The 24,712-nt window shown below is 43.3% G+C and overlaps 1 protein-coding gene across 1 annotated transcript in view; it reads left to right on the forward strand.

Moving 5' to 3' along the window:
• Nucleotides 1-20,228, forward strand: part of Uba1 (ubiquitin-like activating enzyme 1) — a 32,985-nt gene extending 12,757 nt beyond the window's left edge. The window contains exons 3-7 of the mRNA XM_065229138.1: nt 9,271-10,320; nt 10,545-10,796; nt 10,853-11,161; nt 18,032-18,402; nt 18,476-20,228. Of these exons, the coding sequence (XP_065085210.1) occupies nt 9,271-10,320; nt 10,545-10,796; nt 10,853-11,161; nt 18,032-18,402; nt 18,476-18,890 (2,397 nt within the window). The 3' untranslated portion in view covers nt 18,891-20,228. The remainder of the gene's footprint in view (nt 1-9,270; nt 10,321-10,544; nt 10,797-10,852; nt 11,162-18,031; nt 18,403-18,475) is intronic.
• The last annotated feature ends 4,484 nt before the right edge of the window (nt 20,229-24,712 follow it).

Consider the following 24,712-nt stretch of genomic DNA (forward strand, 5'->3'; position numbering starts at 1 on the left):
TCTTGATGGTGGTTTCTGTGTTGCAATTATTTGACAACCGTTATAACATGTTATAACTCTGTAGTTGTCTGAACGTGGTATTAAGCTAGGTTTCTTCAAATCAGTTGGTGTCGAAGTTGAGCCATTTCAATGCGAATTTCAGACGGACAACCCTATGGTGTCTTTTTTGTGCAACGCGATGTCTCAAATGGTTAGAGGCATTATGGAAAGGTTCATTAATATTGATCATCTGAACAATATTGCACAGGTAAATGCACATTTGATCAATAAGATCGCAAAAAGCAACGACTGGACGTTTTTTGGCACAGGTTATTGGTCGGCGTATTCAGAACTATTGTTGGTTGTGAAAATGATTTGCTGCTTATCGCATGGCAACGCCAATGCAGAGAGAGGTTTTTCGGTAAATGCAGAATATCTTTTTGAAAACATGAGGGAAGAGTCAAGGCCCAAGCGCAATGACAGCGTAAGCCTATTTGTCGGATTGAAAACTAGTTAGAATCAAATCGAATGCGGTTAGGCAACTTGATGTCATTTGTGACAATTGTCAAACTTTCCGTTTCCGTTCCGCTTCCGCCCACATTGCGTTTGGACCTTCAGTCGTAGCGCGACGTCAGATCTATGATGGTGTTACTCATGCAGGCGGGTTGGAAAACTTACAAATTTTGAGTAAACTTATTCAGCGAGTTCGAAAAATCGCACTCGCTTTCCATGTAGACAAGGATCGTCGTATGAAAGAAGCTCTCGATTCCGAAAACTCAAGATGCTCAAAAAGAAGCCGAGAGTTTGCAGGAGAAAATTGTTCTGCTCAAATGATTAACATTTTTAAAAGTAATCCGACAATGAAAATCAACACATATTCAACTTGCAATTTCTCGTTGTAATGTGAACTCACTGAGAGAAAAAAATGTTAATGATAATTAAACTTAAATTATTTTGCCATGTCTGTGGTTGTCATATGGAGTTCCAGAGAGTACGAAACTGACTAATGCATGAGCAGTGCATCCTCAGGTTCGGTTGCCAAAGCAAGAATAATCACTGCTCTGCTATTTTACTATAATTCATATGTTAAGAGAAAGGATCGTCTACGGGTTGATTTTTATTTGGCTGTGAAATTATGAACACAAATTGAGAGCTTGGTGACATTGATTAAATATTCCTATTATTACTTAGTAATGCATAGTGAGCCTAGTTGTGAGCAGTAGTTATTTATTATTATATTATAATATGTATTTACAGCCCTAGGCCGATTCACATCCTTCGTAGGTAGTCGGTCATATGTTCTGTAAAAATTGTATTAGTATCAAGTTCTGTAGTACATGCCATGAGTATGCTATTCTTGATATCTTCGAAAACTTACCCTGCTGCTACACTACGGTCGTATAATAAAGCACATCACGTTGTAGCTTCTTAGGTTAAAATAACGAAGTTATGATGACTGGAATATTTCTGTAAACCGACTGGAAAGTCAGGGAATGTCAGGGAATTTTATTTTCGACTTTGAGTCGACACCCTGGGTAAGTTAGTCAATTTGGTTGGGACCAATAGGCTAGTCAAGTAGTGAGCCAATTTAAAATCGTTAGTTTCGTATTGATTGTTGGTAGAACCCTGTGAAGGGAATTTATTTTTCTTTATTTAGGAGATTTTCAGCCGCAGGATGGTTCATCTCCGGGAGCCCCAGAAGGGGGCTTCCCTAGTTACATAGTTGAGCCTTGAAGCACCTGGCAATTGAAAGGTCAACGCGTATGGTTGGTTCTGTCCATCCTCTGGCTCCGTTCCAGTGTACCCTGGGCACGGGTGGGAGCTCCTGATGGACCAAGTTTCCGAGAGCTCTGTTCCCCTCCCTGTGAGGAGAAAGACCTCGTGGTTCCCGGTGGTCTTTTCCAGGTAGCTGGTCGTTCTGCAGCTCAGCGTTTCGGCGATTGGTATTGAAACGGTAGTACACCGAGTTCGACGCATGCCGATTCAGCCGGTGTTTAAGCCAGATGCCCTGCGACGATTCTGATTGCCTGGTTATACGTTGGGGCTAGTCGTGTGGTAAGAGAGTCGTTGGAAGGCAGAACATTTCGATCCCGTAGAATAATCTACTGTTTACGGTGGCTTTGGCCACTTTTAGTAGAATCTCTCTGTTACTGCTCCGGTGTGGCCGGCACTCGTTTCGCTTGGAGCGGTAAAGCTCGGTGGCTCGTTCCTTGCCTGGGTGGCCTTTAGGGAAACGCTTCGCGGCACGAAGAGCTTTCCTTCTGGCCTTGATTGCAGCTTTCGCTTCGGGAAACCACCAGTCCAGTGTAGGGGTTTTCGGCCGGGGTTGGAGCTGGTCTTCGGAATGGCGATATTGGCGGCCTCAGTGATGATCCGATGATGGTTGTCGATGTATGCCTGCGTCACATTATCGTTGAAGATTTTCCAGTCAGCTTGACCTGACCGTAGAGCCACCTGGGTCGCCTTAAGGTCTCTGGAGGATTATCCCCTAGCGAGATGATGATGGGGTAGTGGAGAAGGGAAATTATTCTAAAGGAAGTTTTTGAGGACATTCCAATGAAATCATGAATAAAGTTTTTAGCGAATGTTCAACTTACGTTAAAACATAGGCACTCTGCTGTCTTAGTAATGTCCCATATAACCCAGTGATCCCCAGCGATCAATTGTATTTGGTTTTATACCTAATTTAAATGTATATCGCACAACCAGGAACCCCGAAAAAAAAAACTTGGAAAATTGCTAATTGGGGTTTGTTGTTAAAGACACTTAGAATATTTTGTTATTCACCCAGGATGAGAACTCAGAGGAATTTAGATGACGTTTTGGGAACGAATGAAGAAGTAAGTTTTAAAGAAATCACTCTGATTTGTTTGGATCGCAGTTTTTGATGAACTATTCCGAAGGTCTCTAAAAGTTTTTAGAATGTTCCTGTCGTACCCAGAATGTGTTCGCTTGTGTGAGATCCCTTAACACTCAAGGAACTTAAACGACCTTATCAATTACCTGTAAATCAATTACCAATAACCGGTGCTCGTTAGACACCTTCGAAGTTCTCTGAACTTCTTCAAAACCTTCATAACATTTTTGAAGTTTGCAAACCTTATTTTAAGCATGTAGTTCTTCGAACATCCCAAAAGTTCGCGGAGCTTCACACTACTGCTGAAATGCTATTTTAGAATGTTTTAAAGTAAATTAAAATTTTTGTGCTTTCAAAAACGAATATGGTAGTGTCACATTTGAGTGCTTTTTTATTTTTAATAAAGCGTTTATTTTTCCAGGCTCATTTGCTGTAGCTTGGCGGAGCCGATATTCATTGTTTAGATAACAAAATTACTTAAAACTAACGTTAGTAAAGCGGGGACCGATTATTCGCGGCTATCTGGAGGTTAGGGATAACACATTGTAACAAATGGATGGCAGGCTAGGGATTGAGAACACAAGATTTGGAGAGCAATGTGCTCTTGATCTCGAACTAAGTGACACTCTGATGAAAAAAGACAAACATGGGGGTACACCGATGGGCAGCTAACAACTTGGGAGAACACAAGATGACACTAACTACTAAATCCTCAGATCTTTCTGTTTTAAAAACACATAAATTAAATTCAAAATGTCGAAATCTCGGCTAGCCAAGACATCTTCTAACGGGTATCGCGGGTTGTTTTCCTCGGGCCCTGAGGGATGTGGATAACTCAGATCTGACAACACGGTGTAGGGTACATGACAAATTCACTTCTATTGACATCCTCGGATCTCCTTCTTTTTTTTCCTTTGATTTGTTGAGCACCAATGCTACCGACGCCAGGGAGACAGCTTCCACACCTGGACCCTACCTATCGACCCATCAACTCATGAACCGGGGACCAACGGCTTTACTTCCCGTGATCAATCGGATCTCCTTCGTCTGCGTGTTTGGTTGAATCGGTTGCTTCGTCTTCTTATATCTTCTTCACTTCTTCTGCTATTTGATCTTTTGTTGCTTGTTGGTATTCTTCTTCATTCACTTTTTAATCTATATTCTTCTCTCCATACTTCTGTTTATTTTCTTTATTTTCTTGTCATTTTCTTTCTTCATCCTTCTTTATTTCCATTACCTTGTTTTCCTCTTCTACGTCCTCACGGTTTCTCCAATTTTCCTTCAGTGTCGTCTTCTTTATTTCGCTATTTAAGCTTTATCTTCTTGATCTTCTTCCGCTTCGTTTTCCGTTCCGCTTCGTTTCATACAAAATCGTCTATTCTTCTTCTTCTTGTTTTTCTACTACTTCAATGCACAATTCACGTTGTTTCTCCTTATTCTTTCATCCGCTATCCGCTTTGTGTTCTTCATTACATGACCGTATCAATTTTCTCCAGCTTAGTTCACCTTCTTTGATCTTCATCCTGTTACATGCTTTCCTTCTTCACATTCTTCCTGCCTTGCTCTGTTAACTACTTAACCTTCTTGCCGCTACAGCAGGTTTCGGCTTCTTCTTCTTCTTCTTTTCTCTGCATCCTTTAAATTTTTCGGTACAGTCCAGATTGATGTAGAAAACTCGTAAGCTTGCTGTGATAATGTCGTTCTCTTGTCGTTGACTCTAGTAGTTTTTACACTGCAGAATCACGTGTCGCATATCTAAGGCCGTTCCACAACAACTGGGCGGGGCTTCCTTCTTCAATAAGAACGTATGGGTTAGCCGTGTTGGCACACGCTGGTTGAAAGTGCTTCCCCGTTCCGTCCATTTGTGTCGTATTTGACCTCTCTCAGCTTGGAGTCTCTGGACGTGAACCATCGTTGCCGTATTCTTTGCATCACCATTCTCAACGCATCATCGCCTGGGATTGGTACATCGATGGGAGTTGTGTTCTCGCCATGTTTGCCAACCGATCAGCTTCGTTGTTTCCGTGGATGCCGGAGTGTCCAGACGGATTTGTTTCGCGCTATTTGCTCCACTTCCTGAATCCATGGGTACTTAGATGTTCCCGCTTGTAAGGTCTGGAGACAGCTTGCAGAGTCCGTAAGAATTACTAATTCGTTCGATATGTTCGGAATTGAAACAGTCATCTTAATGGCGTACTCCTCCGCAGAGAAAAGCCTACACTGATAGGCAAAATAAAGTGCCCACCCCATCATTTTTTGAATTTCTCTCATTTATTTGGTTCAAATTAAAGTAAATACACTGTAGTATTTTTTATATCTTATTCTTTATATTCTTTTTAAGTTTCACTTATAGAATACCAGATAAAAAGAAGAGACTGACTCGAAGAAAAAAAAATCAAAATGGGTGTAAAAAAGAACAGTGACAAAAAAAAGTGCCCACTGCATTTTAACTCCAGAAAACATAAAATAAAGTAAAAGAATACCAGCCTAATAGTTAATGTGTCCTCCTTTGGCCTTCAGGACCAGCTGCAGGCGCTTCGGCATGCTCTCCACTAGATTCTTCAGGTGCTGTGGATCTAGTTCTTCCCAGGCGCGCTCCAGGGCTTCAAAATAGTTATTTTTATTGGTAACACCAGTTTTGTCAACCCTGGCATCGAGAATCGCCCACAAATTCTCGATGGGGTTGAGGTCCGGGCTTTGTGGAGGCCATTCCAGTGGTTTAATTCGACATGACCGGAAGAAAGACTTAGTCTTCTTGGCAGTATGCTTCGGATCGTTGTCCTGCTGGAATACGAATTTCTCCTCAAGGCCCGTCTGGATCAGCGAAACTTCCAGATTTTCCCGCAGGATGTCGATGTAGGAATCTGCCGTCATTATCCCGTCGATTTTCACCAGGCTTCCCACTCCACCCCACGAAAAGCACCCCCAGACCATCACATTTCCTCCTCCATGCTTCACCGTGCCTTGTATGTGGCGCTCCTGAAGCTCCTCACCCGATCTACACCACACACGAACCCGTCGCTTCCGGTTGAACAGTTCGAATTTTGATTCGTCCGTCCAGAGAACCGTTTTCCAGAACTCTAGGGGCTTATCAGCATGCTCCTTAGCAAACTTAAGCCGTTTGACTTTGTTTGCCTTGCTGATAAATGGGCGCTTCCGAGCAACTTTGCTGTTCAACCCCTGTGCTACGAGACGGCGACGAACAGTTCGACTGGAAACTGTTAGCTGAAGAGCCTCCTGGATCTCGCGGACAGTTACCTTCGGGTTCTTCTTCACTTCACGCATGATCTTGGTGTCCGTTCTCGCATCCGTTTTGCGCATCCTGCCTCTGCCAGGGCGATCCACCACTGATCCGAACGATTTCATTTTCTGCAGAATTTTCCCGACCGCTGTTTTGCTGATATTGTACTTCCTAGCGACAGACCGGTGCGATTCACCGTTTTGCACATCACGAACAACCAATTTTCGGATACACACGGGAATTGCTTTCGAAATCACTACGTCCTCCATTTTTTTCAACTGATTCAAATGCGATCACGTGTACAAATGCACCAGTTCCACCCGTTTGCTTCAATACATGTCAAACTTTCAAAACAAAAACAATCGAGGGGTTTTCCGATGGAAACTTATCGAAAACATACCGATTTTTGAAGTGGGCACTTTTTTTTGTCACTGTTTTCTTTTTCAATCCAAATTGATTTTCTTTTACTTCAAGTAAAACTTTATATTTTCAGTATTCCATAGGTGTAACTTTAAAAGAATAATAAAGGTAAGACATCGAAACAGACTACGGTGTGTTTATTTGAATTTGAACCAAATAAATGAGAGAAATTTCAAAAATGATGGGGTGGGCACTTTATTTTGCCTATCAGTGTACATTCCTTCGGGAGGCTGTACTTTCCTGCTAAACCATTACTATGGAATGCGGCACATACAGTGCTGTCGTGTTTGGATGACCGTTGATTGTTGGAAGCAGGTCGACAGAAGTTGTTGCACTAACGGGCGGACTTTCTCTGGCGAATCGCCGGCTCGTGCATTTTTTGGCGTCCCACAGGATCGATGATTTTCGTGTGTGCCACGGACGATCGGTCTGCCGCACAAGTTGATCGACAGCGGGAAGCGCTTCAGTCATGATCGATTGTATCGGGCTAGTGACGAAGGCTCCGGAAGCAAACCGTACCATTTTAGTGTAGGCTGGGGCGTGGTTCTGCAGGGTTACCGGTCCTCCTCGGTTAACTACTCCAATTCCGTGCTTCAATTTTGCCGTCACTAGGACCGAGACAATCTGCAGTAGCAATTTTCGATCACCACGCGAAAGTTTGGCACCGATCATCTGAAGGAGGTTCGAACGCTTTATTCACCATTTGACAGTGAGGTTTGAAGCTCAGAGTTCGGTCGAGGGACATTTAAACGGTTTGTCTTCGGGATGAATACTCGGTCTATCACGATGTTACGCCCAGGTTCTTGACGTGCATTCGAACTGCAATAAACGATGTACGACTTTGTAGCCGATATGGTGAATTCAACGCTTTTCGTCCACTTGTCGACAGCTTTGACGGCGACCTGCAGTTTGCGATGTAGGCCTTTATTTTTTACCCCTCGTACGACGAGAAGGATGTCGTCCGCGTACAAAAGAGTGTCGACTCATCTCGGTTTTACCCGAAAGATAGGCTGCATCGCAACGAAAAATAGAGTCACTGGATAGGACAGAACCCGGACACTTGGAACGTCCTTTCCGAAAGGAAACTTTGCAGCATGTTCATCATCCGACCACGTAATCGCCATGATTTTAGTGTGCTTAGAACTCCGTGTCGCCAGGTGCTATCGTATGCCTTCGAAGACCCAAGAAGGCTATCAGACAGTGGTCATCGTGGGTTGGCAGCGATCTTTCTAACTCGGCAAAAAAGCGTGCTGACGTTTGTCAAGCCGTCCACTTGACTCTAGTTCGGTGGTCAATCGACGATTGAGAATCCGCTCGAACAGCTTCGCCATGCAACTGGTGAGCGAGATTGGATGAAAGGCATCAGGTCCGGACTCAGTGCAGTTTTGGAATGGGGACGACGACAGCATTCCGCCAGCTAACGGTAAACACATCCTCATCCTAGATTCTCAAGCTCAAGAAGCGTCATTTTCGCGGACAGTGGCAAACGTTGGAGTAACGGATACCCAATTAAGTCGGGACCTGTCGAGGCACCTCGTTCTTTGTCGAGGGCCCACAGGAGTTCGTTAAGGGTGATATCGATGTTGTAGACATCGTCGGTGTTTGATGAGAGATCTATGGATTCTCGTTCGGCTGCTGTCTCAACCATCTGGAAAGATGGAGAGTAGCTTATAGGTTACTGATCTTCTACTATAGCATTTCGCTAATTCCTCCGCTACTTCTTTGGGATTGTCCGTGAATCCATCTGCTAGCTTAAGCATTACGGTTCTCCACAAATCGGTGGTCGTGTGTTAGTCGGTAAGATTTTCGCAACGAAGTTTTCCTACGATTTCGTTTTCGCGTGGTCGATTGCCTGTCGTGCCGCTGCTCTGGCTTCCTGGAATCTCTAGCCAATGCTTCGTGTTGGTCTGGGTCGGAAAGTTGTAGACGTCGCAGGGATCGTAAACATTTTCTTCGCCGTCGAATTGTCACCTTTACTTGGGGGCACCACCATGGTACCGCTTTTGGTCCAACACGACCGCTGTTGACGTCCCACTCGACATCTGATCGAATACTTTCAGGTGTGATGCTTTCATATAACGACAAGCCAGCTTAATCGTAGAGCCATTTTTGTCGCATGGTTCGCGAATACGACCACCCGGGAAAGGACACCGTTATCGAAAAGTGGTCACTGTTGAAAGTGTCCGAAGGCGTTCGCCAAGTGAACCTACGTTTCTCGGATACTCGGAGCAGAACGTCAGGTCGATTGCCGGGTCGATGCGAGTAGGGGAGCCGTTGTTAAGAATCGCTAGTTGGTTGTCGACGGAGGACATCACGATTTTACAAACCGTATCTACACCATGGAAACCAACTTTACCCAACGGGGATCAAGGAAACGGAAACACATGGCTTTTCTAGTATTTGCCCAAATATTACTTGTTTGAAGTTCTCTGACTGAAGTTATCTGAACTTTTCAGAAATTGCTTGAATATTTATGTCCTATGCAAAACATATATGAAGCCAAGTATGAAGCTCATTCTCGTAGGATATCAAATAAAAACGTTTGAAGTTCAGCCCATTTTAACCAGTTGCAGAATGAATATATTAGGTATTATTCCACTATTTCAATCCATCGTCAATGGAAAGACTTTCTCATTCACCACGACACACACACCCAACATTATTGTGACTGACCTGCATCTACTGCAATCGATTTTTTACATACCTGCATTTCTCTCCACATCTACTAATGAACATCCCTTTCTGCTTCTTTCCATCTTTCCACAACCGCCAGATCGAGGGTATGACCGAGCTCAACGGATCCGATCCTATCAAGATCAAGGTCCTGGGACCGTACACGTTCAGCGTGGGCGACACCACCAAGTTCAGTCCATACGTGCGCGGTGGAATCGTCACCCAGGTCAAGATGCCCAAGCAGATGACCTTCAAGCCCCTGGCCGAAGCGGAAAATGCCCCGGAATTCATCATGGCAGACTACGCCAAGTGGGACCATCCGCAGAATACGCAACTGGCATTCACTGTGCTGAGCCGATACCAGGACAAGCACGGCCGTTTGCCACGTCCATGGAATGCGGACGATGCTACTGAGTTTGTGGAACTGTGCAAGGAACGTGCCAAGGAGCTGAAGATTGAAGAAGTTAACGAGACCATGTTGATCACATTTGCCAAGGTCTGTGCCGGTGATCTCTGTCCGATGAATGGAGCCATTGGTGGCATTTCCGCGCAGGAAGTGATGAAGGCTTGCACGGGCAAGTTTACGCCGCTCTATCAGTACTTCTGCTTCGACGCCGTTGAATGCTTGCCGGATGGTGGCGTTCCCGAGGAGGAATGCCAACCAATTGGATCTCGTTATGATGCTCAGATTGCCGTCTTTGGACGTAAGTTCCAGGATGTTCTCGGCAAGTTGAAGTACTTTATTGTGGGAGCTGGTGCAATCGGATGTGAACTGTTGAAAAACTTTGCCATGATGGGTGTGGCCGCCAAGAAGGAGGGAGAAATCATCGTCACCGATATGGATCTGATCGAGAAGAGTAATCTGAACCGTCAGTTCCTGTTCCGGCCGCATGACGTCCAGCAGCCCAAAGCAAGCGTCGCGGCCAAGGCTGTCAAGTACATGAACGCCGACATCAATGTAACCGCTCATGAAAATCGCGTCGGTCCCGAAACGGAAAAGGTCTACGATGACAAGTTCTTCGAACGGTTGGATGGTGTGGCTAATGCGCTGGATAATATTGATGCCCGTATCTATATGGACCGTCGCTGCGTGTACTACCGGAAGCCTCTGCTGGAATCGGGTACACTCGGTACGATGGGTAATATTCAGGTGAGTGATCGACTTCTGCTTCTTCTTTCGAGACACTTCCTGTCTATCCAAGGGATGATGGACGTGCTCTGAGAGCCATTGTCAACTAACGAGGCAGGAATAGCAAATCTACCATATGGTGAAATGGTACCCTTTCCAATACTGGGTGGCAATTACTTTGTGTAGTACAACTGAACTTTGAATGAATGCGTACACAATATCAACGATTGAAATTATCATTCCAGATCGTCGCACCGTTTCTCACGGAATCCTACAGCTCGTCGCAGGATCCCCCGGAGAAGTCGATTCCCATTTGCACGCTGAAGAACTTCCCGAACGCAATCGAGCACACCCTGCAGTGGGCTCGCGACATGTTCGAAGGTATCTTCAAACAGTCGGCCGCCAACGCCGCTCAGTACGTCTCCGATCCGACATTCATCGATCGTACGCTCAAGTTGCCGGGTGTGCAACCGTTGGAGGTATTGGAATCGGTTAAGGTAAATACGGTGCAGCTAGGTTGGGAGAATTGTGCTACAATTTGATTTTTCCGCAGACGGCACTGATCGACGAGAGACCGAAGTGCATCGAGGACTGTGTCAAATGGGCTCGGATCCATTTCCAGGAGCAGTATTCCAACCAGATCAGCCAGCTGCTGTTCAACTTCCCGCCGGATCAGCAAACCTCCACCGGACAGCCCTTCTGGTCCGGTCCCAAGCGTTGCCCGGAGGCGATCCCATTCGATGCGGAAAATCCGCTGCATTTTGACTACGTCTTTGCAACGGCAAACTTGCGTGCCGAGGTGTATGGTATCCCACAGCTGCGCGACCGCACCGCTGTCGCCGCGCTGGTGAAGAAGGTTCAGGTAAGATTCCATGAAATAATGTGCTTTGGTCTTTGGTTCTGATGTTTGTTTTTGGGAAGTTTAGTTCAATTCCGAATGTACTGTTTTCCCGAATGTGTACCGTTTTCCCGAAAAACTTTTTCGATAAATACAGTTTTCTCAAAAAAGATCCAAAATCAGGATCCTCGTCTCTCGAGAAATCTGGTTTGTAGGTTAGTTAGTTTATATTCCTGGATGTACATTTTATTTGTAACTAGCTGACCCGGCAAACGACGTCCTGCGTGTGTGATAGCTCCTGTGTGAAATGTAGGGCTATCAGGATCTGGATAGAGAAATTTGCTATGAGATGGACCCCACGCAACGCCTGGCAGATTGAAGTCGCCAAAATGAATATCTCGTCAACTGGAGTGGCACTTTCGATAAATGTGAAAACTGACCGACAGTGAGTATCGATGAGTTAATTGTCGCGGACTCGATCAGAGCGCATAGAAATAGTGTGCGATCACCCAGACTGATGGCTGTCCAAACCTGCTCCACATAGTTCCATGAATCGTTCTCGATGGCCTTTGCCTCCAACCCGCTGCGGACAGCTACAAGGACACCTCCACCAGTAGATTTACGGCTGTTGTTAGGATTCCGATCGCCTCCCTTAGCTCAGTCGGTAAAGGCGCAGCTACAAAGCAAGACCATGCTGGAGGTGGCTGGGTTCAATTCCCGGTCCGGTCTAGGAATTTTTCGGGTTGGAAAATTTCTCGACTTCCCTGGGCATAGAAGAAGTATGATTCGACTTGCCTCACAATTATACCAATGTAAAAATGGTACAGTCATCGAAAGCTCTCAATTAATAACTTTGGAAGTGCATTTAGAACACTAAATTGAGAGCACGCAATAAGCTAATATGCGATATGCAATAAGCTTGAAATGCGAAGAAGAAGGATTCCGATCGCAACGAAAGACCTCGTAGTCAGGTCCGAAGACTTGACAGGAAAGCGTTTGAGAATCAAGCCACGTTTCGTACAGGACAATTACACGTAGTCACGATCCGATACAGCTAGACGGTGCTCTTCAACATCAGAATTCATTCCAACGGCGTTTTGTTAGAAAATCACGACGTCCAGCTTACAGCAAGGAATCGATCAATTGTTCTCCCTGGAAATCACAGATACATCAGGCAATAGCTGGCCATCATCTAGTCCGACTGAAAACTCGTCATAGAGTGGGTTGGAAGACCCCCTCTCCACATCCGAAGCAGATCCGGAACAACTATGACAAACGAAGGCTGCTGATTGCAGGACTGAGGATTGGCTTTCTATGGCGCGTTCCGGGTTCCCATGATTAGGAGTTACAGAGGGATCATCACAATCCGGATTACTGATCGACCTCGGGCAGTGAATGGTCAATATGTTGATTATAACTGTCTGTAGAAGCAAGCTGCAAGACTCCTGATCCAAAATCCTGCCACAGGTCCAGGACGACTATGCTGAGCGCTGGCAGAATTCAGCGCGCAGACCTGGAGGAAACAGGTCTATTGTGCGTCCCGGAGATGAATTAAGATGATTCGAACAGTAAAGCGGATGTTGAACATTATCAGTTTAAGTACTTCTCAACTGGAAACAGCCGGCATATGCTACAACACGGTGATGACGTGTCTCTACAAGCGACGATAATGGTTGACGCATATCTTTGAAGAATGTGGAATCGGTTCCTTGAGGAATTGGACTGGAACACGGAAGCTGATCAGTCAAATGACTGTGAACTATGCATACTTGCCTGAAGCCGATGGTTGGGAGACCCCACCACCGAACTCTACCGAACCGAACAGGGCCAGCACAACTCTGATGGTAGTAAATAGAACGACATTGATGGCGGGAAACAACGCGACTGGATGGAGTGAATCGAGGTCTCCCATTATGCGACAGGCAGTACGTTTTGGTTTACAGAGTTCCAAGTCACAACGCCGCATCTAGATATCCAGATTATTGTTTCATCACCCGAGAAGAAGCATGAGGAACACCTATGATTGGTTTTCAACCTTGGACCTGCTTGCTGTTTATCTTGGCTTTAAACACTTCAAAGACGTAATTGAAGCTCGCGATACGATCATTTTCACGGATAATAAGCCACTTAAGTGATACAATCCAAAAGCCCGGGGTCTGCTGCCAATTCGCATTTTCCAGGGGTCAATTATCTGCTCCAGTTGATGAGATATTCATTTTTGGTGACTTCAATCTGCCAGGCGTTTCGTGGAGTCCATCTCATAGCGGATTCCTGTACCCAGATTCTGATAGCTCTACATTTCACGCAGGAGCTGTTAGCCTTCTCGACAACTACAGCGCAGCGACGCTTTCTCAAATTAACCATGTAGTTAACGAAAATGGTCGCAGTTTGGACCTCTGCTTTGTGAGCACACAGGACAGGGCTCCATCAATTTCCGCACCCTCCTCTAATTGTCGCTGTTGAGGACAAACTCGTGCGTGATTTCGACGACTATCCTGCTACGGTTTCTTATGACTTCCGTAAAGCTGACCACGGTAGCATCATACATGTATTGTCTAGCATGGTATGGGAGAACATCCTTGATCCAGATGACGAAGTATCGCACGCTTCCTCTGAAACTACATTATGTGAGGCTGAATTACATGTACCAGCGAGTGAGTCGTGAATGCTTTTTCGAGTTTCCAACGAGGCATCCAGGGCAAACTTAAGCTACACCCGAAATCCTTTTGGAACTACGTGAACGAGCAACGCAAGGAATCCGGCCTCCCATCGTCTATGGAATTCAATGGAGAAGTTGCTGCCACCGTTATATGCCACCTTTTTTCCGAAAAGTTTGCCAGTGTATTCACTAATGAGATACTAACTGACGACCATATTAACCTGGCTGCCAGGAACGTTCCAGTAAAGATCAAACGCTGGGTACAATTGATGTTAATGCAGAAATGATATCTAAGGCCGCGACTCTGCTCAAGTCATCCTTCAATCCTGGACTTGATGGAGTTCCATCTGTATTTTTGAAGAGAGATATTGCTAGCTTGTTAATTCCGCTTCTTCGGTTGTTCCGAATGTCTCTCTCAGGTGGCATATTTCCATCTTGCTGGAAATTTGCGAACATGTTTCCCGTCCACAAAAAAGGAAGGAAACGAGCTGTGGATAACTATCGAGGAATTACATCGTTAAGTGCCGTTTCGAAGCTATTCGAGCTAGTGATTATGGAACCATTGCTGTCCCATTGCAAGCAGTATTTGAGTGCTGATCAACATGGGTTTACTGTCGGCCACTCTACAACCATCAATCTGCTGTGTCTCACATCGTATATAACCGAAAGCATTTCGGATCGGGTTCAAACGGACGTTATTTATTCAGACCTATCCGCAGCATTCGAAAATTTTAACCATGCTATTGCGATTGCTAAACTCGGCAGGCTCGGTGTATGCGGTAATCTTCTGAGTTGGTTTCGATCATATCTTACCGGTCGCCAACTAAAGGTTGCCATAGGAGATTTCAGATCAGCTAGCTTCTTCGCCACCTCAGGTATACCTCAGGGAAGCCACATGGGACCGTTGATTTTTATACTGTACTTCAACGACGTGCATCTGGTCATCGAAGCTCCTCGGTTATCATATGCAGATGACCTCAAAACCTTCCTACGAATCCGCTCCATTGCTGACTGTCACTTTCTTTAACATCAGCTGAATGCCATCGCTAGTTGGTGTAGTTTAAACAGAATGGTAGTGAACCCAGCTAAATGCTCCGCTATTACGTTCTTACGAAAACAACAACCGATAATATTTAGCTATGACCTGCTTGGCTCGACAATCGAACGCGTGAATCAGGTGAAAGACTTGGGTGTGATCTTGGATTCGCAGCTTTCATTCAAGAAACACATTGCATATGTTGTCGATAAGGCGTCAAGAACTTTAGGGTTCCTTTTTAGGATAGCTAAAAACTTCACCGATATCTACTGTCTAAAATCTCTCTATTGTTCGCTTGTTCGATCGATGCTTTGGAACCCAAACTACAATAACGGTGCCGAGAGAATTGAATCTGTTCAACGTCGCTTTCTTCGTTTTGCGTTGCGTAGATTGCCTTGGAATGATCCGTTTCGATTACCCACTTACGAAAGCCGTTGTCAACATATCGACCTAGAACTTCTCCGGACTAGAAGAGACACAAGCAGAGCCCTAACCGTGGCCGATATCCTGCAAGGAAGGACAGATTGCGAGGGAATCCTGAGGCAAACTGATCTGAATGTTCAACCCAGTTTGCATAGCCGAAATCAGTTTGCATAGCCGTGGTTTTCAAAAAGAAAAAGTCGACGAAGAGAATCGATCAAAGCAGATAGGACCTTTTGAAATGTTTATCTAGAAATATGTAATCTCTTATCATGATTGGGGACAATTTCGCTGGAAAATGGCACTGCAAAAATCCCTTTCCCCCTTACTTTGAAGTAAACGAAGAAGTAAACCTTAGCAACGATTGGCAAAATGTCAACACAAAACAGTGATGCCATTTTATATTATATTTTGTGTCATACTTGTCATCGTGTGCCATGACCCGCCGATCAGTGTACCACGATGTGTTTCGGCACAATGTGCAGAGTTGATTACCCCTTGGTCAGTGCAGACCTTTCTGCAACCGGTTTTGCTGCTGTTGTTCAAGATTGTCGAGTTTTTCCATAGTTGTTGGTTGTTGTTTGCAATGCGAGAGCTCTCTCTCTTCACGAGAGCCCAATATCGATTGATAGGACGTAACTCCGGGCAGTTAGGTGGATTCGCCTCCTTCGGTAAAACATGGACTCCATTCGGTTCATTAAGTCAAATAATAAATTTCTTCAAAAATTTGCGATACAACTTACGAGCACGTGTTTTAGCCGTCACATTTTGCTTATCACGGTTCGGCACAGTTTTATCTTGAATGACTTCATTCCCTGTCGATGCTTCGGAATATTCACGAAAGTCAGTGACATTTTTATTTTACGAGCAACAGTATGTACCGAAAGATCTGGGGCCACATTGCGCATCTCCAAACGATCAACTTTTTCATACAAGCGTTCGTACAAAAGTTCTTTTGTTTCGAGATTCGCAATGTGACCCCTGGCCTGCTCCGTAATATTTGTTTCACCTTCACGGCCTTCTGGGGGTTCCTCAAATCCATTTTTGTACCGATTCCCGTCTTCCTAGCTGCTGTCAAACGTGTATCGAACGATTTTAAAATACTGGGAACAGTGCTTGCAGAAAAACCAAGCTTTTTGGCAAGTTATCTGATCGAGATATCTGGATTTTCATTGCGGTTGCACACAATTGTTTTTCGGACTTACTCTTCTTTCGATGCCATTTTCGAATAAGCTTGAATTTTCAAAAAGAACAGACATACGTCCACCACTCAGCGAAATATTTTACTCGTTGATGAGATATTTCAGAAGATTAGGGATGTTCAGATTTTGTCGCGAACAAGCCTTTGGTCACTTAGTTCTTCAACGTAGTTACTAAAATCACTATTTTTGAGCAAGAAGTACACTGCCGATACTCGCATAATTGTCCCATTTTTGCTTGATTTCCTATTCATATGGGACAGTTATGCTTTTATGGGCAGTACAATCGTGTTGAAGGTCAATGACTGAAGTCCATTTACTGAGTTGTACACTGCCCATAAAAACATAACAGTCCCATATGGATTTATAACAGGAATGGTTATCCATTAGAATCGATTGTAAACTACCTGTATTTTACACTATACACTAAAAGTCACATGTTTTGTTCAAAAAATATGGTGAAAAATACCAAAACTTGGTCATCTCACACGGCCAATGCCATCAACCCAAAATTGAGTTCAGTTTACTCATAATCACGAAACTGAAATTTTTATTTTATGGCCAAAATCTGAGTGAGACTGACTTGCGATTACATGTAACGTCAATGAGAAAAATAACCGCAAGTCAGTCACGATTCCATGACGATGCTGCATTAGTTTAGCACAGTATTGAATAGTAGAAAGATACCATGGTCCCATAGAACGTTATTGAATGTTTCTGAATTTGATGGCCGGAACATATTCTGGTGAGTATGGGTCTTCATCAGACCAGAGCTTTTCATAAACAGGCCAAACTCACCATGCCATAAATCAATTCACATGAGAATTCAAAAATAAGATCAATAAGAGTCATGATGAGTAACCAGCACCATGTTGGCCACACCCGGACATGTGCCGGGTATCCCCGGGGAAGTGGTAAATCCTTTTTAAATCAAAATCCATCAAGCGATACATCAAATCACATGAGAAACTGTCAAACTGAGTATCGTAAGAACTATATTGGCCACATCCGGACATGTTTCAGATACCATAGGAGAAGTGGACAAAATCTGTCTCGAGACAAATCTCATGATGCGATGTGTTGTCCAACATTTATAACATGTTTTTTTCTAATGGGACTGACTTGCGGTTACTTTTCGCTGTGGGACTATCTGACTTGGTATTGTTTTTCGTTTTTCTTGAACAAACCACCTTTTTTCAATAGCATATCTCAAAAAACATAGAACGATAAACTGAATAATGATGCTAACTCAAAATTGATAAAAATGCAGATATGACTGACTTGCGATTACCGGCAGAGAAGTAGTACCAATAGACTGATAGAATCCAATCTTTACTTTTCCCTCATTCGGGATTTTTTTCCTGGGAAAACATGAGTAAATTCGCGATTATGAGTAAACTTTACCCAAATTTGGGTTGATCTCATTGGTCGTGCATCAATAAGGGTCTACGGATAAATACCTTTTCATTAGGGTTTTTCTCGGCTTGCTGTTTTTTTCTCGTGGGACTGATATGCTTTTATGGGTAACAAGTCGTTTATACCCCTTCAAACCATCTAACAATGCCATTGTTGTTCTCCAGGTCCCAAAGTTCGTTCCGCGGTCGGGTGTCAAGATTGCCGTCACGGATGCCGCCATGCAGGCGGAAGCCAATGGAGCGTCCGGCGAAGAGCTCGATCAGGACCGCATCACCAGGCTACAGAAGGAGCTTGCCTCGTTGGGCCGTCTGGACTTCACCATCACTCCGCTGGAGTTCGAAAAGGACGACGATTCCAATCTGCACATGGACTTCATCGTGGCTGCCTCGAATCTGCGTGCTGCCAACTACAAGATTCCACCGGCCGATCGCCATAAGTCCAAGCTGATTGCCGGCAAGATCATGCCAGCCATTGCCACCACCACCTCGCTGGTTGCCGGCTGCGTTTCGCTGGAGCTGTACAAGCTTGCTCAAGGGTGAGTTGGTTGATCATCTTGATACATATCTAAAAGTGCAGGAAATACAACGTCGATTTTTCTTATTCAACAGATTCAACACATTGGATCGCTTTAAGAATGGTTTCCTCAACTTGGCCTTGCCGTTCTTCACCTTCTCGGAGCCGATCCCGGCCAAGAAGCAGACCTACTACGACAAGGACTGGACACTGTGGGATCGCTTCGAGGTGCGTGGCGAGCTGACCCTGAAGGAGTTCCTGGACTACTTTGAGCGTGAGCACAAGCTGCAGATTACGATGCTCTCGCAGGGCGTTTGCATGCTATACGCTTTCTTCATGGCCAAGGACAAGAAGACAGAACGGTTGGCCCTCACCATGACCGAAGTAGTGAGGCGCGTCTCGAAGAAGAACATCGAACCGCATGTCCGTGCGCTCGTGTTCGAAATTTGCTGCAACGACGACGACGGAAACGATGTGGAAATTCCCTACGTGCGTTACGTTTTACCCTAGAGCCGCGAGCCGTAGACTAGCTTTACTTCTTAGGGAAAAATGATAACAGAAATAAATACAGACAAACACACACACACATACACACATACACTTGTACACCTCTTCACTCACACGCATACTTTTGAGAGAGCGAGAGAGAAAGCGTTTAAACAAAACTAACACTGACACAAACACGCGTACACCTAACACACATGAGCATATTATTAACATTGTGAGACTTTTGAAGGTAATTGAATCAGCTATTTAAAATAGAAGTGGATAGTAAAACAAAACATCAACGTGGGTTCACTAGTTGGACATGCTTTCGAGTGCGTTATGTGCTTCAGAAATGTGAGAATTTAAAATTTAAATAATTCCCGTAACCCGTTGTTAATCTTGGCCGGCCTCCGGGGGAAATCCAACAGGAACGTAGGTATTTATCTTGATTTTACTATCTCCTCCCAGGCACCGTAGCAACCAGGAATCAACAGCTTAAGTTTGACTGAATGAAGGTTGATCAGTTTTCAGCGTGATATAAAGTTGCTCTTTAAACCTAATTAACTACACCCATTAAACAAATATTTTCTATGTTAAATTATTGTCGTCTTGTCTAGGAGCGTCAAATCGACAAAAAAAAAAAAATAGTGCGACCATCGTTCACTGCAATCGCTGCTGTCGTCTGTCGTTGTCCTACTATCCTTTAATAAAACTTTCAAATGATCTTCAATTTCGTCGTAGAATATGACAACAACAATAACATCTTGTATCGTACTACTAGAAAGTGTTTCGTGATTTTTTTTTCCGTTTAGATAATATTGAAACTAGAATTTACCTGCACTGACTGACACCCGTGATTGCATTGCTGCACGCTCAGTGTCGATGAAGGCAAACAAAATCCCAAACTTAATGATTTTAGAGGGAAAAGCATAGGAAATCGGTGTTAAATTGCAAAATTGAGTGAAAGCATTTCAAATGCCGTTTGCTTACTTAGGTTATATCATTTGGTAGAACGTGAAAAAACTAATCAGTCTTGAATTTAAACAACGTTAGGAAAGGTTTTTCCATCGCACCTTGAGTTGTGGAAAAGTTTGAGGTTAATTGACTTATATTGGTAAGAAAACGAAGAAGAAGTACAGAGATTTAGTAGCCGTGCATGGGAAGACATACAATATGTAATGCGGATAACTTTGTCAAGTGACGTGGAGGATCATTGATTTTTAATCTATATGAGTTTCTAATTGAAGGTAAAAAAATAAAAAAAGATCGATTCTGAACATCTTGAGTCAAGAGCAGAACAGAACAGAAAACAGAAGTAATTGTATTTGAGAAATAAATTATGATCATGAAATTAGTAATTTACTGCAACAACTTCTTATTATTAGTTTGATGACATATTCCTACACTCTAAAAAATCATCACGTTGATGCTAGTTGAAAAATCACGAAACCCCTGATACATCTTTCTTCAATAATTTCCACGTGCCGCAGGTCAAACGGAATTTTGATAAAATTTACATGATTTTCATGTCGGTTGATACTACGGGAATTTCACGTAAAAATTAAGTGATAAGCATGTAGACAATAAAAAAATATGCATGCCATGCTGCACACTTAGTAGAAAAAGGTAGAAAAACGAGCACGGTTGTGCAAATCTCGGCAAAAATAAGTTTCACTGAGATCTCAGCAAAAGTGACATTTGATTGCTGAGTCTCGGATAATGCTTAGCTGAATCTCAGCAAACAAATGAAACACCACCCGTCACTACAGACACATACACCCCTATTCTGTATTTCGTTTCGAACGAAATTCTCATTCAAAAAAATATTTTTTTGTATGAGAATTTCGTTCGAAACGAAATACAGAATAGGGGTGATAATCTCTTTGGCCCGGCATAACTCTGCTTATATCGTCATATTCGTTGAATTTCACAACTGTACACTGAACCTATGCCTATTACCTGAAAATGCAGGTGACTTCTTAAAACCAAGAATATAATAGGATTTACATGCTATACGTAAAATTCAACGACTTAGTGATGAAATTTACTGGATTCACTGGTCGAGTCCATGTGTCATGCTGGTGAAGGTTATGTGAAATTCACATACATTTTACGTTATCTCATGGTGTGAAAATGTTCTGTGCGTAACCTCGAAGTTCAAGATGGTGACAGAGGAAGTATAGGCATTCCCCATTGTTGGAAGATCTGGGATTGCCAGACAGCCCAGTTTTTAACTTTCATTGGAATTCAGAAAATAATCTTCATTTTTATTAATCCAGAAATAAAATAGCGAATGCAGGATCAGATTATTTGGGCTACTTATAATTTCAATTGGCGAGCTATATGATTATTCCTGCAAATGGGGGATTTTTTAAAGCTCCCAGATCATCAGTATCTGGCTAAAATAAATGGTAAGAATCAACTGTTTACATTGAAAAAATAGAACGATGATCAATTTCCGCTTTTCATTCTTTTATACAGAAATCAGCGATCTTAATGAAAATATCGAGCTCCCAGAAACTGAAGCCCTTTCCTAAAGTAAAAAACGTGAGTCCTTATAGAAGCAGTTCCAGCCCAGGATGAGGAAAAAACAGGCAGTAGATCGAGTGGAATCGTGAAATAGGTGGCCCACCAATTAATTACAAATTTTGTTTTAATAAAACATTTGAAAAACAAATGTGTCACTAAATTAAATGGCTTCATATACTTCATGAAAAAATAAATTGAAATTTACCACAAACTCACTTAAATATAACTATAAAACCCTGTGAACCTTACTTGAAAGTTCACGTAGCTTTTAAGTGTTGCCAATTTGAATATCATCTGTAGGTATAAAATTTACGTGAAAATCACTTGATTTTTATATGTATCACTTAAATGGGATTTCATTTCCAAAACACGTAATATTCACCTGAAAGGTACGATGGAAAATATCTATGTAACTTTTCCAGTGAATATTACGTGAAGTTTATTTGCAGTGTATCTACTAACTCTGCTCTCAGTCCATGCCTGCTTTGGTGGAACGAGGGGAACATAATATTCCATCTTCTTCGACCAAATCTTTCACCTGTGAAGAAAGAAAATGGGAATTACTTTTAATTTTTCCTTTATGGTGTTTAAAATTGTATAAATCTTACCTGTGCTACAGTACCTATATCTGTTGACACTGAATTCATCCATGATTGTTTGTACAGACCAATGAATGAATTCCGGATCCGCGCATTTTTCCTTCAGTTGGCTCATCACTTCATCGTAATCCTTAGCCTTGGCGTTGAGGATTCCTTGGTCATCATCTTTCGAAAGGTCGAATATGTGTCGCTTAACCCCATATATGATTTCTTTGGTTTTCTGTTGAGGATAACACGCACTTCTCAGCCTCTTGGTCGTAATCGGTGGTACATGGCATACACATACAGAGACGTAGCCAATGGGATGATATTCACAATGGATTCACTCCTGCACATAACATATGTGGAACTTCATGCAAAACTGCTGACTAAAAGTTGACTCCTTTTTGTGTTTCCTCAGTGGTATAACTGGTATAGTTAGACATCGATATGTCAAAATTAAATTTTCGTGATTCGACACTGAGTCTTTATATGGGCCAATGTCGGAAACTTAAGCAATGGCTTCTTCCGTAAATATCTTGTAATTCAAAGTCAATCCATGTAACCCAGCAATTCTTCATCCATCCATCCTTTCCTTTATTTAACGTCGGTCTCTGTTCCGCAATCTAGTGCCAATCACCGACGGACATCGATTGCCATCGATTGACAGCAACCGAATGTGCAGGAAGGCAGCTTCCACACCTGCGTAGGATATCGCACCCATTCACATCCCAACACACATGGGCCGGGACCAACGGCTTTACTTCCCTTCCGAAGGAAGACCAGAGATTTTTATGCCTCAGAAAAATCCCACCGACCTCGGCTGGGGATTGAACCCAGACCCATTGGGGTGTTAGAAAGCAGTCACGCTTACCACTACACCACCGGTGTCGGCTTCCCAGCAATTCTATCAGCTATGGGGACTTTCCCTATACACAAACATCGTGGTGGCTTACTTGAGCGAGTTTTCATTCTCAAGAAATTCGTGGAAAAGTCAGTGTTTACGTTTGTGACATTGGCCCTTATACACGCTATTTGAAAACTACCCAAATTTGAGTAAAATACACCCTGATCGGTCAAAGCTGAATCTATCAAAAAATGGGTAAACTATGTTGGGAGTGACAGGTTAACAATTGAACAAAGTCGGTCGGATCCATGTCAATGTTGCTCATGTGTCAGCTTGTCACTCCCAACATAGCTTACCCATTTTGAGTGTGTTCAGTTGTGACCAAGGAATCAAAAATATCTCCAAATGACAAGCGATCAACGAACCGAATAATAACGCTATGTCAGAAGTGGAAAGCAATAATGATATAATCTTCCTTCTTTTTCATGACAAGCAGCCCATGTGACACAACTCACTCGGGGCGGTAGAAGAAAACGAGCAAATTGTTGACAAGCCGCTTCACGAAGTAAAGCCGAAGATACGTGTGTTAATGGAAATTTTTTTGTTATGTCTTTTCTCGATTCATATCAAGCTATGTCCTCATCCGTGTATATTGCAACAAGGCAGGCAAGCAATATATCATTATTCTTCTACCACTCGGATCGAGCTATGTTACAGAGCGAGTTTGTCATGGTAGTCGTAGCAACCGTTTTGTCTGCATCGTTGGTTGCTTTATGTGTTTGGATTCGCTGGTTGTGACCGATCTGGGAGGATTCTACCCAAATTTGAGTAGTTTTTAAATAACGTGTAAGTATTGACGTTGACGGTGGCTTTTTAACTCTTTGCTCCTATGGAAAATCCCAAAGTCTAGCGGATTTTGTATTATTTCTTCATGGTACCAGCGAGCCACCGTCTCTTCATGCACAGATTAACAGGATCTTATGAGATGTTTCACTGGAGTGAAAGGGTAAGGTAATGTCTAACATGTTTCTCGAACAGACTGACGTTTGCTAATGGGATTTTACCATAGGAGTTAAGAGTTACAGAGTGACCGGAAAGGCTAGTTGTCAAGGTAATGCGACCATTCTCTTTTAGCTCTAGGGCACAGGGGGCTTATCAAAGGATTTATTAACACTCCAAATACGGTGGGTAAAATACTTTACGCCGACTGCGAAGCCTCCGAAAAACGTGTAACGGCAAGTTTGCAATGACATAACCTAGCCATTTCTTGATGAATTTCAAAAATTGTGGTACCTCTAGAATTCCTAGGCTCTGTAGATTATTGTAATTGCAGAAAGATAGAAAATAGGGTCGTTACACGTTTTTTTAATACCCCGTTCACATTACAGCCTATATCACGTAATATAGGCTGTCTTGCAATGAGCACTCATACATAGGATTTCCAGTGAAAACTAGATGTATGAGTGCTCATTGCAAGACAGCGTATATCACGTGATATACGCAGTAATGTGAACGGGATATAAGGTGTGTGTTCATGGGGCCTTCCTTAGCTCAATCGGTAAAGGCGCAACTACAAAGCAAGACCATGCTGGAGGTGGCTGGGTTCGATTCCCGGTTCGGTCTAGGAATTTTTCGGGTTGGAAAATTTCTCGACTGGCATAGAAGTATGATCGGACTTGCCACACAATCATATCAATGCAAAAATGGTACAGGCATCGAAACTCTCAATTAACAACTGTGGAAGTGCATCTAGAACACTAAAAGCCGGCGCACAATGCATACGTTTTCGGGTTTTTTGACAGATAATGCATGGGCTAACTGTCAAAAAACTTGAAAACGTATCTATTGTGCGCCGGCCTTAAGTTGAGAGCACGCAATAAGCTAATATGCGA

This window comes from Ochlerotatus camptorhynchus, unplaced genomic scaffold, assembly GCF_037179485.1.
Source record: "Ochlerotatus camptorhynchus isolate MF236.1 unplaced genomic scaffold, CSIRO-AGI_Acam_v1.1 ptg000308l, whole genome shotgun sequence".
Taxonomy (NCBI): Eukaryota; Metazoa; Arthropoda; class Insecta; order Diptera; family Culicidae; genus Ochlerotatus; species Ochlerotatus camptorhynchus.